At 43.7% G+C, this 15609-nt stretch overlaps 1 protein-coding gene across 1 annotated transcript in view; it reads left to right on the forward strand.

The window, feature by feature from the left end:
- The window catches only part of STAT4 (signal transducer and activator of transcription 4), a 772166-nt gene that overhangs the window by 143064 nt on the left and 613493 nt on the right, over nucleotides 1–15609 (forward strand). The window contains exon 4 of the mRNA XM_085648785.1: nucleotides 7303–7401. Within this exon, the coding sequence (XP_085504911.1) occupies nucleotides 7303–7401 (99 nt within the window). The remainder of the gene's footprint in view (nucleotides 1–7302; nucleotides 7402–15609) is intronic.

Genomic DNA, 15609 nt, shown 5'->3' on the forward strand with positions numbered 1-15609 from the left:
TGGCAATATAATGTGGCTAGCAAGGGACAGTAGGCGCCTTTAGTTCTGGATCATTGCCGCCCATCCAGTCTGAAACTAGCCTTTGTGTCTCTAACCCACGTGGGAAAAACCACAGCAGCCAGATAGCCAATCTGGCACCGTTGGTAAGTCTGCATTTGATCAGTAATTGTCAATATTTGTCTGCTCCATTGTGGACAGATATTCTGCTAGGGTTTAGTTCTTACCAAGTGACTCACAACTTTCTTTATATGTTCTCACTTATACACCCTTGCCAAGTTTCAATGCATATAACCTTCTCTCAGTCATCTTTGTGTCCATCTACCTTGTGCGCGTCCTCCCACTCTATGCTTATTACTAATCTCATATAGACTACATTACAGAGCATTTAATGACGTGCGACCCACTTTTTGGTTCTAAAGCCACCTGCTGATGAATGCTGTTTCGTAAGGTTATTTCCCATGTCCTGCAGATGTGATGAGTCAGCAGCTCAAACTCCATGCGATGTTTGTTTTACTTTCATTCGCGCAGTTAAGTACGTCAATGTCTGTGATCTAACTTAAGGGGATTTCGACTCATACCCGTTTAACAAGGAGGTTCACTGAAAATGCCCAAAATGCAAATCTCCTGTATGAAAACATGACGTTTGTCAACTAACAAAGAAACCGCGCTGCTTCATTGTGCACCACATGACATTTGCTGGTGCTGACACAAAGGAAGAGGTTTTCACCTTCAGGTGTAGAAAGCAGATTGGGAAAGCCCCTCTTTGCTGCTCTGAAGGGCTCCCTCTTTGCTGCTCTGAAGGGCTGCTAGTACCCGCAAGATGCGGCGTGCTCGTGATGCGGCAGTGGCAGCTAAGCTGCTGCCTAGCAGGGCCTCTTTTTTGATGCTGTTTCAGTTTTTGAAAAGTAATCGCCAGTTCAACACTTCAAGAAGCTGGAAATTACAAAAAAGAAATATGTTAAGGGTTAACTTTGCAATTTTGTACACTCCAGAATCGAATCATAATCTATAGTTGCTCATTATTTATCCTCCATGTGCACACACAAACAATATTGTACAGACATATGAGACTGAGCTATAACATCGCAAAAGTACAATATCGCCGCTATATGTTACTCTTTCCTTGAGGAATTATAATTTTTTTTGTCTAAACAATTGTAATCTTTGACTAAGGTTTACCAGATTTTTAGTAGCCTCTCAGGAAGCACATGTAGGAACATGTATAAAGTGAACATTGTACACGAATTTCCTAGCTTAAAAGATGTTTTTATAGAGCTATGATTTACTCCTGAAACTTTACTTTAGGTGTTTAACTACATTGAAGCCTTGTTTTTACTTTAAATATATATACGCAACTTGTGTTTTACGCTTAATACAGAATATTTTCTTTTTTAACACTCAACATAAGTGTTTTTATTAGTCAGCTCAGCGAAACCCATTTTATTAATTTAAGGAAGATGAAATAAAAAGGTGTTTCAGTTATGATGGAAAACGTTGTCCCGCCGAAAGCACATAGGTCTTTGCTCAAAGCACCATACTGGCACTTATACCAAAACTAAATAGCATGAATGTCATGTAAATTAAGTTGACTAATCCATGGAATGTTCTTTGTTTAGCCCAATTTTGGGAAAACATTTCTTTTTACTTTCAATATAGCAGCACAATTTAGGAACAGCCTCACGGCAGAATTAGCATTTAGCTACTTTTCTTGGTAATGGCAAAAACATCCTTTTCAGATTGTTTCTTTCCCTTCACTGGGGCAGATTTACAAGCCCCTTGCGCCTCATTTACGCCGCTGTTGCGTCACTTTTGTGACGCAGCGGCGGCGCAAATCCTGCGCCATGGTGCGGGCTACTTACAACGTGACGCATCTGGGAGATGCATCACGTTGTAAAGCCCTGCACCAGAAGTAGGCGTTCCTGCGTGGGGGGGGGGGGCAGTCCGTCGCAGGAACGCCTCCTAAAGGTGGCTGAGTGAAATCTACAAGATTTCACTCAGTCACTTTTAGGCCCATGCTGCGTCAAAACCCTGTGCCTGCCTGAAGCAGGCATAAGGATTGACGCAGCATTCACAAGATAGGGCCCCCCACAGCATTGCTATAGCTGCGTCGCGCTTGCGACGCAACTCCAGCAATGCGCCACTTTTACGGCACAGATGCGTCACGCATCTGTGCCATTTTTGCCCCATGGTGCGTCGCATTGTAAATGCGGCGCATCCATGGTGGCGGAGCTGTGGTGCACAATAACTGGCGCATCCCTGCTGATATGCAGGGATGCGCCAGTTATTGTAAATATGCCCCACTGTTTTTACCTCTTGTGATGGCAGCTTGCAGACCCTATTGTCTGTTGTAATGTTGTGTCTCAGGACAGCCTCCTGTTTGTTTGAATGCGGACGACGGATGTGAGAACATCAGTTTGCCTAGTTTGCATCCCCGATGTCTTCAAATCTATCGACACAGCCACTTTAAACAGCTTAAGTCATTGCCGAGTAGTATGCAACTAAACAGTGTTCAATCAGAATATTGACAGAAAAATATTGTGGGGCTAAAATATTGAGGCTTAATTATCTAGGACCAAAATACCAGGAAGGTAAGTGGATATAGGTAAGTATAACCTCACGTATATGTAGGTTAAAGATCTACATGTATCTTTAAGGCAGGTAGATGTATAGTTAATGGTAAATCCTCGCTTACCTTTTATGCATTTACGTTCGCAGTATTTTGGTCCTCAATATTTAGACCTCGAAATTTTGGCACCAGGATATTTTTGTCCTTGATATCATGACTGTTAGAAATGGAGGTCTCTAGTTGGCGGAGATAGGTACCTTGGTTCTAATAGGGCCCTTGCTTCTAGTCAGGGTAAGGGGGATACACTCCTAAAATAACCCATGCTCACGAGCAGACATGCTTATCTCTGAGGCAGTGTATAAAGCATTTGTAAACACATACAGTAATACTGTGATAACACAAAAAATGGACACCACACCAGTTTAGAAAAATAAGTAATCTTTATCTAAACCAAAACAAGACCAAACAACAAAAATCCACAATACAGTATTATAAATAAGGCTTTCAAATGGTAGAAATAGTTCAGTTCAATGCAAGTTGTAAATGCAACACTTTTCTCAAAAGTACCTTAGATGCGTCACGCAAAGCAAACAAAACGGCCACAGGGAAGGTGATGCGCCTGTTCCTTACACTCAGAGGAGGTGATGTGTCTGTTCCTTACTGCAGCGCAGGAGAGGTGATGCGTTGATTCCTTACTGCGTGGGGAGTTGAAGCGTCTCTTTCTTACTGCGGCCCCCAATGATGCAACAGTCTTGGCGCCTAGATGCGATGCGTCGATCCGGTACGATGCGTGGTCTCGTGCAGCCGCACAGCAGCTTGTGTCGGAATCGGTGCAGCGATCTCGGACTTCGGAGATTGTTACACCCGATGCGTCGTACGGTGATTTCTCGAGCCGCGGCAGGCGCTGCAACGGTTTCTACGGCGATGCGTCAGAAAACAAGTGCGGATGCAACACGCTTCTTCTGTGTTGCGTCAATTTTACAGCTCCCAGCGATAAACAGTCTCCAGAGGCCCTAAACAGCAGCAGGCACCTCTTTGCAGGTTGGAATTCCCAGCAAGGAAATTCAGGGGAGCTGGGGGTGAAGTCTTTGTGTCCCTGAGACTTCAGAAAAACAGACAAGCTCAGTTTCAAGCCCTTGGAGATCTTCCTCAAGATGACCAAGCAAACAGCAAAGTCCTTTTCTCCTTTCCTTGGCAGCAAGCAGCCACTGCATGCCAACCCCAGACAGCAAACAGCACAGGGGCAGTATTCCTCCTCAGCTTATCCGGCTCTTCTCCTTGGCAAAGTTCCTCTTGATTTCCCAGAAGTGATCTGAAAGCCTGGGTCTAGGCCCCTCTTTTTATACACCCCAATCCTTTGTTCTCTGAAGGCAGAGAGTGTCTGTACCCAGCCAGAACCAGTTCTGTGGGCACTTCTCAAGTGCACAACAACATCCGTTGTCAGTGTGAGCCCTGGGTGCAGTCACACCACGCGTGTGGGGGAGCCGTCATTGTGGAAGGCAGGCACAGCCCTATTCAGGTGAAGGTACTACTCCTCCCCCCACTCCAAATGCAGACCAGGCCAATTCAGCCTAGCCCTGACTCATCAGACGTCTGGAGCCGCTGCCCCTCTCCAGCCCCTGTCATCCAAAAGGCAGACATGCAATACACAAACCTAGCAGAGGCACACTAGATGGTTAGGCAAGACAATACCTACTTTCTAAAAGTAGTATTTTCAATCACAGAATGTAAAAATCACCCTCACTAAAAGATGCACTTTAACATTCTGAGTTCAGGCATACTAAACTTTACTTTTCAATCTTGTTCCCAGGATCAGTTATGTTTATAAGATGTTATAAACTACCCGTTCTGTACTATGGGAACAGATAGCCTTGCAATAGTGAAAAACGAAATTGGCAGTATTTCACTATCAGGACATGCCACACACATCAGGGCATGTCCTACCTTTCACATACAATGCAGCCTGCCCACTGGGTACCTTAGGCCTACCTTAGCGGTGACTAATATGTAGGAAATGGAAGGTTTAGGGACTGGTAAGTGGGTACACTTGCCAAGTCGACATGGCAGTACTAGGCTGCACACAGGCTCTGCAATTGCAGGCCAGAGTTACATTTTACAGGCTGCTTCTGTGGGTGGCACAATCAGTGCTGCAAGTCCACTAGCAGCATTTGATTTACAGACCCTGGGCACGCATAGTGCACCGTACTTGGGTCTGACAAGTAAATCAAATAGCCAATCATGGAAACACTAATCCAAAACACAATTTACAAAAGAGAGGATATGCACTTTTGCACTGATCAGCAGTGGTAAAGTGCCGAGAGTCATAAAACCACCAACAACAGGTCAGAAAAAATACAGGAGGAAGGCAAAAAATTCTGGGATGACCCTGCAAAAAGGGCCACGTCCAACAATGACATACAGCCTAATCAGATGGAGATAATGGGGCCCACCTACCCACTTGAGGCATTTATAAATATGTAGCCTCTTACAAATGAGAATGTGATCTGAGTGGGCTTTGGAGAGCCCAGCTTTCTAGCCCTTCCACTAGAACTGGCCTTGACACTGTGGCAGTCCATCACTGGTACCTGCTGCTGCATGGCACTCTACTGTGTCATGCAAATTGCATCCATGTATACCTGTGGTGTGAACTGCACTTGTGTCCCATGCTTAGGGCCAGCCTGGCCGCACTGGGCATCAGGCGTTGTTAGGCTGGGGTGCTGCCTTTTGTCACTGGAGACCTCTTTTGTAGCAGTGCAGCTGTTTTAAAAGCACTGCAGAGTTATTTGTCTATCCAACAGTTTTCAGGCAACAATAAAAGTGTCACAATAACTCTGGTGATTAATGTACCTGCTGGAGGGAGATTGGAGTTTTGTCTTGTGGCACCTTTGTCTCATCTAAGATAGTGCAGAGGATTAATATGCCTGCTGCAAAGAGCATGTACTATGCAGATCACAGAACCGTATTTTATGTGCATAGCTCAGTGGGTTACTGCTTTTGTCACAGAGATCCTTTTGTTAATATTCAGTTAATAAATTACAATAGTAATCTAGGTTAGATAGTTATGTGTTCTTGTCCCAGTGTTTCATTATCCTAATTTTCCTTAAAAGGGTTTGTCTGGGTAGAAATACATTCTTATTAGTAAAGTGAACCCAAACACTGTGTTATGTTCTGAATCCTGATTTTCTGCTTCCGCAGGCAAAGCACTCTTAAAAAAATCCTACCAGAATGGATGACATGTGAATCCTACACCTTGTAGTCCCCTTTCTTATGTAACATTTTCAATACTCTGTATGTGTTTGTGATGTAAAATGCTCAGACACCCTACACTTGTATGAGAGATGCTTCAAAGCAAGTGAATTACATGTCAGATGGGGGTATGGAGAGATGAGAGACAATGTTGAAGGGTGATAGTGAGGGAATTATTGAAGAGCGCCAATAAAGTTTAGCGTAACCTTGTGCACTGTAAAGTCATCATTTACTATACTTTAAAAACAAATACAATTGAATATATAATTAAAAATGTGTTGTAGAATGCACCATTTTTGTTATTTTGTTTCAAAATGTTCTAGGGGGGAGAACACCCTCACAACCCCTTTAGTGGTCAGGCTTGCGTGCTGAGCCTGATCGATATGCACCGAATGGGGTTGGTCTGACACAATTTGCATGGGCTGCTTTGGGTTCCTAGGCCCTGTCCGTGCTACTGCATGCGACGCTCAGTGTGCCCCACTCTCTTCAAGTTCTTCCTTCCTCTCTCTTACTGTGTATTAAAAACATAGAACTATCAACACCCATTCTACCTTCGCCTATGCCACTGATCACTGCCACAGGGGCACATTACTATGCCTTTGGTGGGATATTGGTCAGGTGGGAAGCAGCAGAGGGGCACAAGGCTGACCAGGTGACTCAGATTTCCTTGTACAGTACCTTTTTTCACTATCTCTCCCAGCAAATTTGAGTAAATTTAGCACGTGTCCCAGTTTTTAGAGAGGATCTATCGCACAAAGAGGGAGGCAGGTTACTTAGCAGCCTCAGCAGAAAGCAATTTGATTAACACAGATGCTACTAGGTGCAGATGCTGCATTGCATTACCCATAGTGCCTCACTGCCTGTGCTCTTCATGTTAGTGAGTGCTGTCAATAATTGCGTCCCTCGGTGAATGTACATTGTAGTCCTTCTTCTACGTTTGTGGAATGTCCCAGTTTTTGGGTTTCAAAAATCTGATCACCCTAAATGCTAAATGAGGGCGAATGAATATGGAATTAGGTGTTTTTAAGCAGAACAGGGAGATGTATTTTTTGTATTCTAGACCTTTATTAAGTATTAACAAATGAAATGATGTGTGTTATATATTATATGTATATTGAGCTATAGAAAGTGGACATGTGAATTACGTATATGGCATATAGATGATTAAAAACAAAATCGAATCTTGGTACACAAGCTGCATATAAATTGGAATGCAAAAATGAGTAAATGACGATTCATTGGTGAAAGATAAAGGTTGCCTGGGAACTGTTTTCTAAATACAATCATTTTTAATGACCTATATGACACGTTCAATAATTCACTCCAATGAGTTACTTTTCTGAACACACTAATGGCCAAAACCTACTTTCAGCCTTCTTACAACTTTGTTTACGTTCAAACTCATTCCAAATTCTTCTTTATTCTTCTTTCAATTGTCATCTCTCTTCGTAAATGTCGTCCTTACAGGGGTCATTACTTTCTTTTCACAGGGAAAGTATCAGTGTAACCCTATGCACATGGCGGTGGTGGTGTCCAATTGCTTAAGAGAAGAGAGAAGGGTAGTTGCTGCGGCAAGTACACCGACCCAGGTATTCCATTAATAGTTTACCATTCTTTGTCATTTTACTTAGCAGATATTTTGATGAATATTAATTAGTGCAGCGCTGTGGAGAGTGCAGAGATAGAATGTGGAAAATCAAAGGAGCAATCCATGTGTTTTTTACTCCATTGTAAATGGTGCACAAATGCACTGAAGTTTCAACATCTTTTGTTTGCTAAATTGTGTTTTGTAGACAAACATCATATTTTTATTTAGATGGGGTGCTCAACTGCCTCATGTAAGAAAACTCATTATTTCATGAATTAAAACTATGGTGACCTGCATAGGGCAGGAAGGCTCACTATTATGCCCGGATCACCGTAATGCCAGATACGAAGTCTCCATCTCTAGGAAGAGCATCAGATGCCACTAGTAGTTCCAGATGCCATATATTCCCAACGAAACAAACTCTCTGCCAGGGAGGGCCACCGTACTAAGCACGCTTAATGCACAGGCACACAAAGGAACATACAAACACAGAGTATGGCACGCTATTGTACACATACACATACTGACACACCAGTGTATGCATTTGTACACACCCCAAACCCATCCTCCCAAGTAAAGTGAGGCACTCACCTGTCTCTGCCCCTGGAGGTCACATAGACTGACACTTGAGCCTGAATGGCAGCTGCTGGGATTGTCCTCTGAGGGCCTGGGCTTACACATACAGTGTGGTGACAGTGCAGGGGTCTGAAGCATGACCAGTTCCCGTGTTGCCCTGTCATTGTTGGCTGCACTCCCAAGGGTTTGGCGGTGTGTGGCCTTGAAGCATGCATAGGCCAGGAGACAGCACCAGCCAAGCCTTTCCCTCTGAATAATATACTCTGCTACTTATTGGGGAGCTGCTGGAGAAACCAGTAGTGTGAGTAGCTCTCATAGAGCATGAAAAGCAGCACTTGTCAAAAAGTGTCACTCATTTCACCATGGAACGGTATGTACATCTGTATATGCTCAACTATATAGTTGGCGGGATCGGCAGATGAGCTCATCAGTGCTGCATTCCACTGCTTTTTAATTGCCTCTTGATAAATATTGGTTCTTCTCACCCATGGCTGTGTTGAGGCAACCTTCAAGTACCTACAGGAACATGAATGTGGAGCTCTATCTTCATTTCCCTCTGGGAAGCATCAATTCTGATTATTGCACCCCGTGTGGGCAGGGGGCCAGCTGTCTGAATTATATCACTCCTGGGATGAGTGAAACATCAGTCCCTGGCTCCTCTAAATCATCAGGAGAAGATGCTCCCCAGATTTTAAAGGAATCTTTTAGAACTCATCCTTCTTGACTTCATTGTCCATCAATGCATCTGGTGCTACTCCAAGAAATCACAGAATCAGTGCTGAAGAATTTGGTTGTTCCTCTCCCACAGTCAAAATGTAGGATCAGGAACGAGAGGAGGAGAGAGCAAACCACAGATTCCTGTTCTGTTTCTGATGTCCACATTCAAGCCCAGATTATTTTCCTCCGGAAGGGCACTGCAGAAGTGTTTGATATTCATGTAGGGTGAGAAGGCCCCCTTCCCCTCTTATCAGCAATATTGCCGACAGTGTTCTTTAATCATTGCTTTCATGAGCATATGAGGTTGATGAGAACCTCTCCTGAATCCTACACCTAGAGCTAATGCGTTTCAGCAGCCAGAACTCCCTGGTGGGGTTGATACACAATATGCATTTGGCTCTGGAAGATGAACAGGTCAGCAATGTTGGTGACATGTTTCAACAAATTCGTATGTTACCGCGACCCCCTGAATGCAAATGAACTCAGGTGTGAAGAACTGTCTGTGGCGTGAATACCTGGGCTCCCCAAATAAGGCTTCTTTGCCACGGTTTTTATCAAAACAGTACAGCCTTTCTAAAAAGGAACTGCATCCTCCTCAGTAACTGGCTTTGGATCTCTTCCTATCACACTGTGCAGGATTCTGTTCCATCACTTTAGAAGAGTCACCATAACTGATGAAGTGGAAAGCAAGGGAAGGGCCCTCTCTTAGGTCTGCTGGCCTGAACCTGGTAACACATGCAGGCATGTATGCTGTGTATTCATTGTAGAGTCTGGTCAACAACTCAAGGCTGTGTCATTGGCTGCATACACTGGAGGTGACTGCTCTGACCTTTTTCAGGAATGGAGAGTCTAGACAGATCTTTCTATAATGTGCCTGGTGGCGTTCACAGGCTTTCGGGCTTTCCTACAGTTACCATAGTTATTGCAAGGTATGATGTTCATCACAGCGTTTGAAACGTGGCTAAAGAGCAATTTAGGCCCCATCCAAAGGATTTCAGTAAGAGACCATTTAAGGACTTGAGACATGCTCAGGTTTGTAAGGATAAATCATAAGCAAGCAAAAAGATCAGGCGTTTTTCACACAGGTGACAGTATATATATCACCCGCCTCTTTCCAGCAACACACACTTCCGGAACAGTATTGTGTTATTTGCATGTCATCTAGAACACACAACTGTATATACTCAACTATATAGTTGGTTGGCATTGGCAGGGGAGTTCATCAGAGCTGCATTCCACTGCTTTTTATTTGCCTCTTAATAAATATTGTATTTTCTGACCCATGGCTGTGTTGAGGCAACCTTAAAGTACCTCCAGGACTATGAATAGGGAGCTCTAAATTCATACCCCTCTGGGAAGCATCAATTCTGATTATGGTACCCTATCCCTCAGAATATGCCAGTGTGGGGAGGGAGACGGCTCTCTGAATTATATCACTCCTGGGAGTAGTGAAACATCAGTCCCTGACTCCTCTAAATCACCAGAAGGAGATGTTCACCAGATTTTAAAGGAATCCTTTAGAACTCAGTCCTTATTAACTTCATCATCCATCAATGCATCTGGTGCTACTCCAAGAAATCACAGAATCAGTGCTGAATAATTTAGTTGTTCCACTCCCACAGGCAGAATGTAGGACCAGGCTATAGTCTTCTGTCTCCCTATTTCATACATTTTTAGGTGACTGCCGATTAATGGTCAACAATATACAACTCAATCTTCATATGAAGATGAATCATTTCAAGAGGAAGACCTTACAGATGATCATGCAGTTTTTCTTTCTAGGAAAATGATGCCAGTTCACTTGTCATTTACATTTACAGTGGTTTCCCCATTATGGAGATACATTGTAGATTAAGGTTCTGTTTTTTGCCTTAAATTCACTGAAGCTATGCCTTACTCAGGACTTGACACCATTGGTAGGAATGCTCTTAAATTATTAACTCATTCACCCTCCATCTTAGGCCAAGACGGCCAAGAACACAGAGGCATGGTGTCTATTACTTAGAAAGAATTCAATTCTCATTAATCACCAAAAGTCCCACCTTAGGGAGTTTATTAGGGTCACCTTCAGAATACACATGGGAAGAATCTTCTTTCGTGAGGCAAGTGTCTTCAGATTATGGGAACCTCTGACAGCCTCTTCAGGGTATGAGCTTTATCAGCCTACAGGCCTCCTGAATGTTTGTGGGACTTTAGGCTTACCTGCACTTGGGTCCCCGACACCTTCGTAACCTTTATCCTTGGAATCTGTCATTACCCCAAATTTAATATGTTAATCCCCAGGATTTAGTAAATCTTAAACAAATTATGCAGTGTTGGCTTCAACCCACAAATCTAACTCACTCAATGAATGCCTCTCTTATTCCCAGCTCTGGGGAATAGCCCAGTTCAAGGATGTTCTCTCCCCTCGGAGCTCCTCCATTCCTCTAATGTGAGGAGCCAGGTAGTGGCACTGCTGGCACTACTATTTCTTACAGCAGATATTCCCATGAGGAGGTAGTCGATTCACAGTAGAAGGTTGTCATCAGGACTTCTAACAAAGTAATGTGTCATACCTCATCACAAAAGTGTAGCAAGCATGCTGTGTGCCTTAAACCAAGCAAACACATTGGGTCCCTCTGCACAAGTTACATAGGAAAAACAGCCAAAATTACAGTGTAGTGGCCCTCATACCCATGTACCCTGGTTCCGTTGCACCTACTGCAACACTCATAGCTACACCCATGCCACAAGGGCTCCTGGCTATAACCTGGTTTTCCACAGTGGGAATTAGGCAGAGCATTGTTTGTTAACTTGGTCATCAAACCACATTTGAGGTGTTTGTAGCGTCTTCCCCAGCCCTGGAGCATGCACATATATTATGCCACATAGAAGATATGGTTAAGCATTCATTTATACTCTAGCAGTCACTTACACACTGCGCATAACATCATATTTCCAATAAGCACATTCCACCACCTCCCCCCATAACATGTAGTCCTGTTTAGGATCTACCCCAAAACCATGAGGGTCATAGTGCATACAACATCAATATGCTACATCTCTCCCTTTGTTCAATAAAAAGTGGCAGCCATTATTAAAAATCGCATCTTATCAATTAGTCAGTGGGGCACTCGCACTTGTCTGCCGGCTCAGGTGATCCGAGGTGATTGTGGTCCACCCTGATCGGGCAATGATGACACAGGCTCAGCTGCTGGAGCCGGACCTCTGGGCGGAGTTGCCTCAATCATGATTTCAGGAGTCAACAAGTGTTGAGGTAGGTGTTTAAAGTGTGATGTGTCCCAAGGGATGGATTTTCCAGGACGATGTGCTGTCACCAAGTGTCCCTTGCAAGCCACAATCTGCAAAGGGTCAACAGCAAAAGGAGTGTTTATTTGCTGAATTTGTCTGTGCTTTACCAATACCCAGTCTCCTTTGTCAAAGATTGTCTCCTGAGCATGGCGGCGCTGATCTGCATATGTTTTCATTTTTCTTGGCTGAGTCGCATCAGTGTCTTGAACTTTGATAGTATTCACAGGTCGATCTGGTATCCATTGAGATAGTTTTGTTCTGATGTCTCTTCCAAATAGCAAGGTGGCTGGACTCTCAGTTGTGTAGTGTGGAGTTGATCGGTAGGCCCAGAGGGCATGGCACATGGCTTGGTTCAGATCGATTATCTCCTTAGCGCTCATTGAATGACCCTCTTGAGGGTGCCCATGACTATCTACACCATTGGCTTGAGGCCAGAGAAGTTTACTCTTTTGGTGTTTGATGTTGAGTTGGACAAGACATTCTTTGAAATCCTTGTTATGAAAGGGCAGGCCATCATCAATTTGAGGATCTCGAGGATACCCCAAGTTGCAAAGATGTCATCAAGCCGTTCTATAAATTTGTCATGGCTTGTCGAAAACAGGGTTTCCACCAAAGGAAAACGTGAATATTTGTCAATGACTACCAAATGCCCAAGGAAGTCAACTGCAACTCTCTCCCAGGCATGGGCAGGAAGGTCAGACATTGTCGCTTGGTGCTGCGTCACTTTGGGGGACAAACAATTGCAAATGTGGCATACTTCAGCTCCTTATCAACTTGCTCATCTAGCTGAGGGAACCACACTTGATCTCTTAAGACTCTTTAGTGGCTACAATACCATGATGTCCTTTATGAACCAGCTTGATGCCCTGCTGCCTTAAGCTCTCAGGTATGATGATGCTTGAGCCTCCTAATATTATGCCTTCTTGGGTAACTGCTAACTCTTCCTGTCCATATTTGAACTTTAGGAGCCCAAAATCATCCGCAAGGAGCTGGGTTCTTTTTCTCCATGATTGCATCGTAATGAGTTAGTTGATGTTGGTCATGTCTTTGCCTGTGTTGATGGCAGCAATGATTTGTTTCACAGACAGAGCCACTGGTGTCACAGTCCTGGATGTCGAACTGTGACAATGTGTCGGCACTCATGAAATGTAAACTATTGGGTTTCAATCCTTCCCAGGTTTGTGCACATTCTAATAGTTGTACTCTTGCAATCTTAACCCCCACCTCTCTATGCCAGGGGGCATCTTAGACTTTGGGTTTCCGAAGATGGTGAGCAACGCCTGGTGGTCCGTGATGACAGTGAATCTTTTTCCATAGAGGAATACATGAAAATGTTTGCGGCCCACACCACAGCCATACTCTCCTTCTCCGGTTGAGAGTAGGCACGTTCTAGTTTCAGACAGGCTTCCACTAGCATAGGCCATAATGTGTCTGTGAGCATTCGAGTGACCATTGTGTTGAGGAAGAATCACCCCACCAGACTTGTATCAACTGTTATTTCAGTATGTAACTTGGAGTCGAAGTAGGCCATTTCAGGCTATTCTCAATTGCACGTTTTTCGTTCTTTGAAACTCTGATCACATTTAATACGACTGAAACGAAACATTTCTCTTTGTCAAGTCTATTAAGGGGGCACCCACTGTACCAAACTTGCAAATGTATCTAAAACAATAACTGCCCATGCCTAGAAAGGATTGCAGCATGGTAACATCCTGGGGGTAGGGGGTAAGTGGATGACAGTGCTTGCACCTTGCTGAGGTCTGGAGTCATTCCCCCATAAGAGAATATGTGCCCAAAAACCTTTAGTTTGGTTTCGTGCAACTGACACTTTGCTGCATTCAGAGTGAGACCTGCACCATTAAGTAACTGGCACTCTTAGGTAGGGGGTTTGCTGTGCTCTATCTATCTTCTCCCAAAAACAAATATGTCACCACTGGAATTGAAAACATGTGTTATAGGTTGGATTACTCTGAAAATACCAGAAATATTTCCTGATATGAAATAAATATCATGAAATATCTCAGCAGCCGATGAAACTCCAAAACTCAGTCTCTTATATCTAACCAAACCATCATGAGTCAAAAAAGTAGTAATATGCCTGCAGTTTTCCTCCAACTCGAGTTGATGGTATCCTTTAGTCAGGTCAAGACAGGAAAATACTTTGAGTCTGTTCAATTGCATGATCAGGTCTGCTATGTGTGGACCTGGGTGTCTCTTGCTCTCAATTGCTTTGTTTGGTTGGAGAATTTCAACTCAAAAGTGCACTGCTCGGCTACTGTCCTTTTTCAGTACAACTACTAAGGGCAAAAGGTGTGGGGCCTGTTAAGCGATCGATAATGTCATGTTTTAAAATTGTTTGCAACAATTTCTCTACAGCTTCTTGTAGATGAAAAGCAACTCTGTGGTGCCGCTGAGCAATATGAAGCTTCACTATCATTTTCTTGAGTTTTTCCAGGCCACAGAATAGCAACGGGAATCGGCTTGTGATCTGAGGTTGAACACAGATGTTGTAGTTGAGGGATATCGACCCCATGTCAGCAGCTGTGGCAAAAATGAGCAAGCATGCACTATACGAGGTCCCTTTGTAGAACATGAATAGTGGCCTGCACGGATGTCTTTTTGTGTCACATTGTCGCTGTGAACATCCCTTGGCTTTGTAAAGGTTTAGAGGAGGTCCAGGTATATACCTTTGTGCTGGTCAGTGAGGCAGAGCACAGGGGATAGGCTGTTAAATTTTTCCACTGGCATGATATTCATCAATGCACCACTGTCTATGATGAAGGTTATCAGGTGACCGTTCACTTTCAATGTGATTTTGAGACAGTGTCCAAGAAGTTTGTAGCTTTGTTTAGTGAGTTTTCCTTCAACTGTGATGTTCTTTACAGGCAGCGAGCCCCACATGTTCACGCAGTCCTTTGGTAGATATCATCAGCACACACAGCTCAACACACATTTATGAAATGGGTCTCATTCCCATAACCTCTTCAGACTTGTCCTAGGACTGGACATTTACCTTCATGGGGAAACGAAAATCCACATCGGAAGCATATTTTTTATTTTTTCGATGACGTTGACTTACGTGCATCTTGTTTATGCTTGTGCTGGCTTTTCATGGTCAATGCTGATTCATTGTGTGCTGTTCCTGCTTCCATGACAGCAACTTGTCGATCGGATTGTTCTTCTGCTCTCACAGCCATCAGCATTTTCTCTAGACTGTGTGTTTCTCATAACATGCGCCTTCTAAAAGAAATTCCAAAGGCAGCCATCGATGATTGGGAGCCGCATGGATTCTTCGTTGGTGAAGTTACAGTACCTGCAATTCATCAAGTCTTTCAACAAACTCATCTACTGTTTCACAACCTTTTATTGTGCTTGGTTGAAGATGTTCCTTTCATTATCAACATTCAGCATTGGATTGAACTTTGCTTCAAGCTCTTTTACCTTTTGGTACGATCTTGCATCAGTATGTGAAACTTTCTTTAGCACTTTTTCACTCCATCACCTGCAAGGTTTATTAAATATTCAATGATTCTCTTGTCATCTTTTTCCTCTAGTGCATCTACAAAGTCATCCAATGTTTTGATCCACGCAGCCCACCTGACACCCATGTGCTGCTTCTTAGAAG

The sequence above is a fragment of the Triturus cristatus genome, chromosome 3_2, assembly GCF_964204655.1.
Source record: "Triturus cristatus chromosome 3_2, aTriCri1.1, whole genome shotgun sequence".
Classification (NCBI taxonomy): Eukaryota; Metazoa; Chordata; class Amphibia; order Caudata; family Salamandridae; genus Triturus; species Triturus cristatus.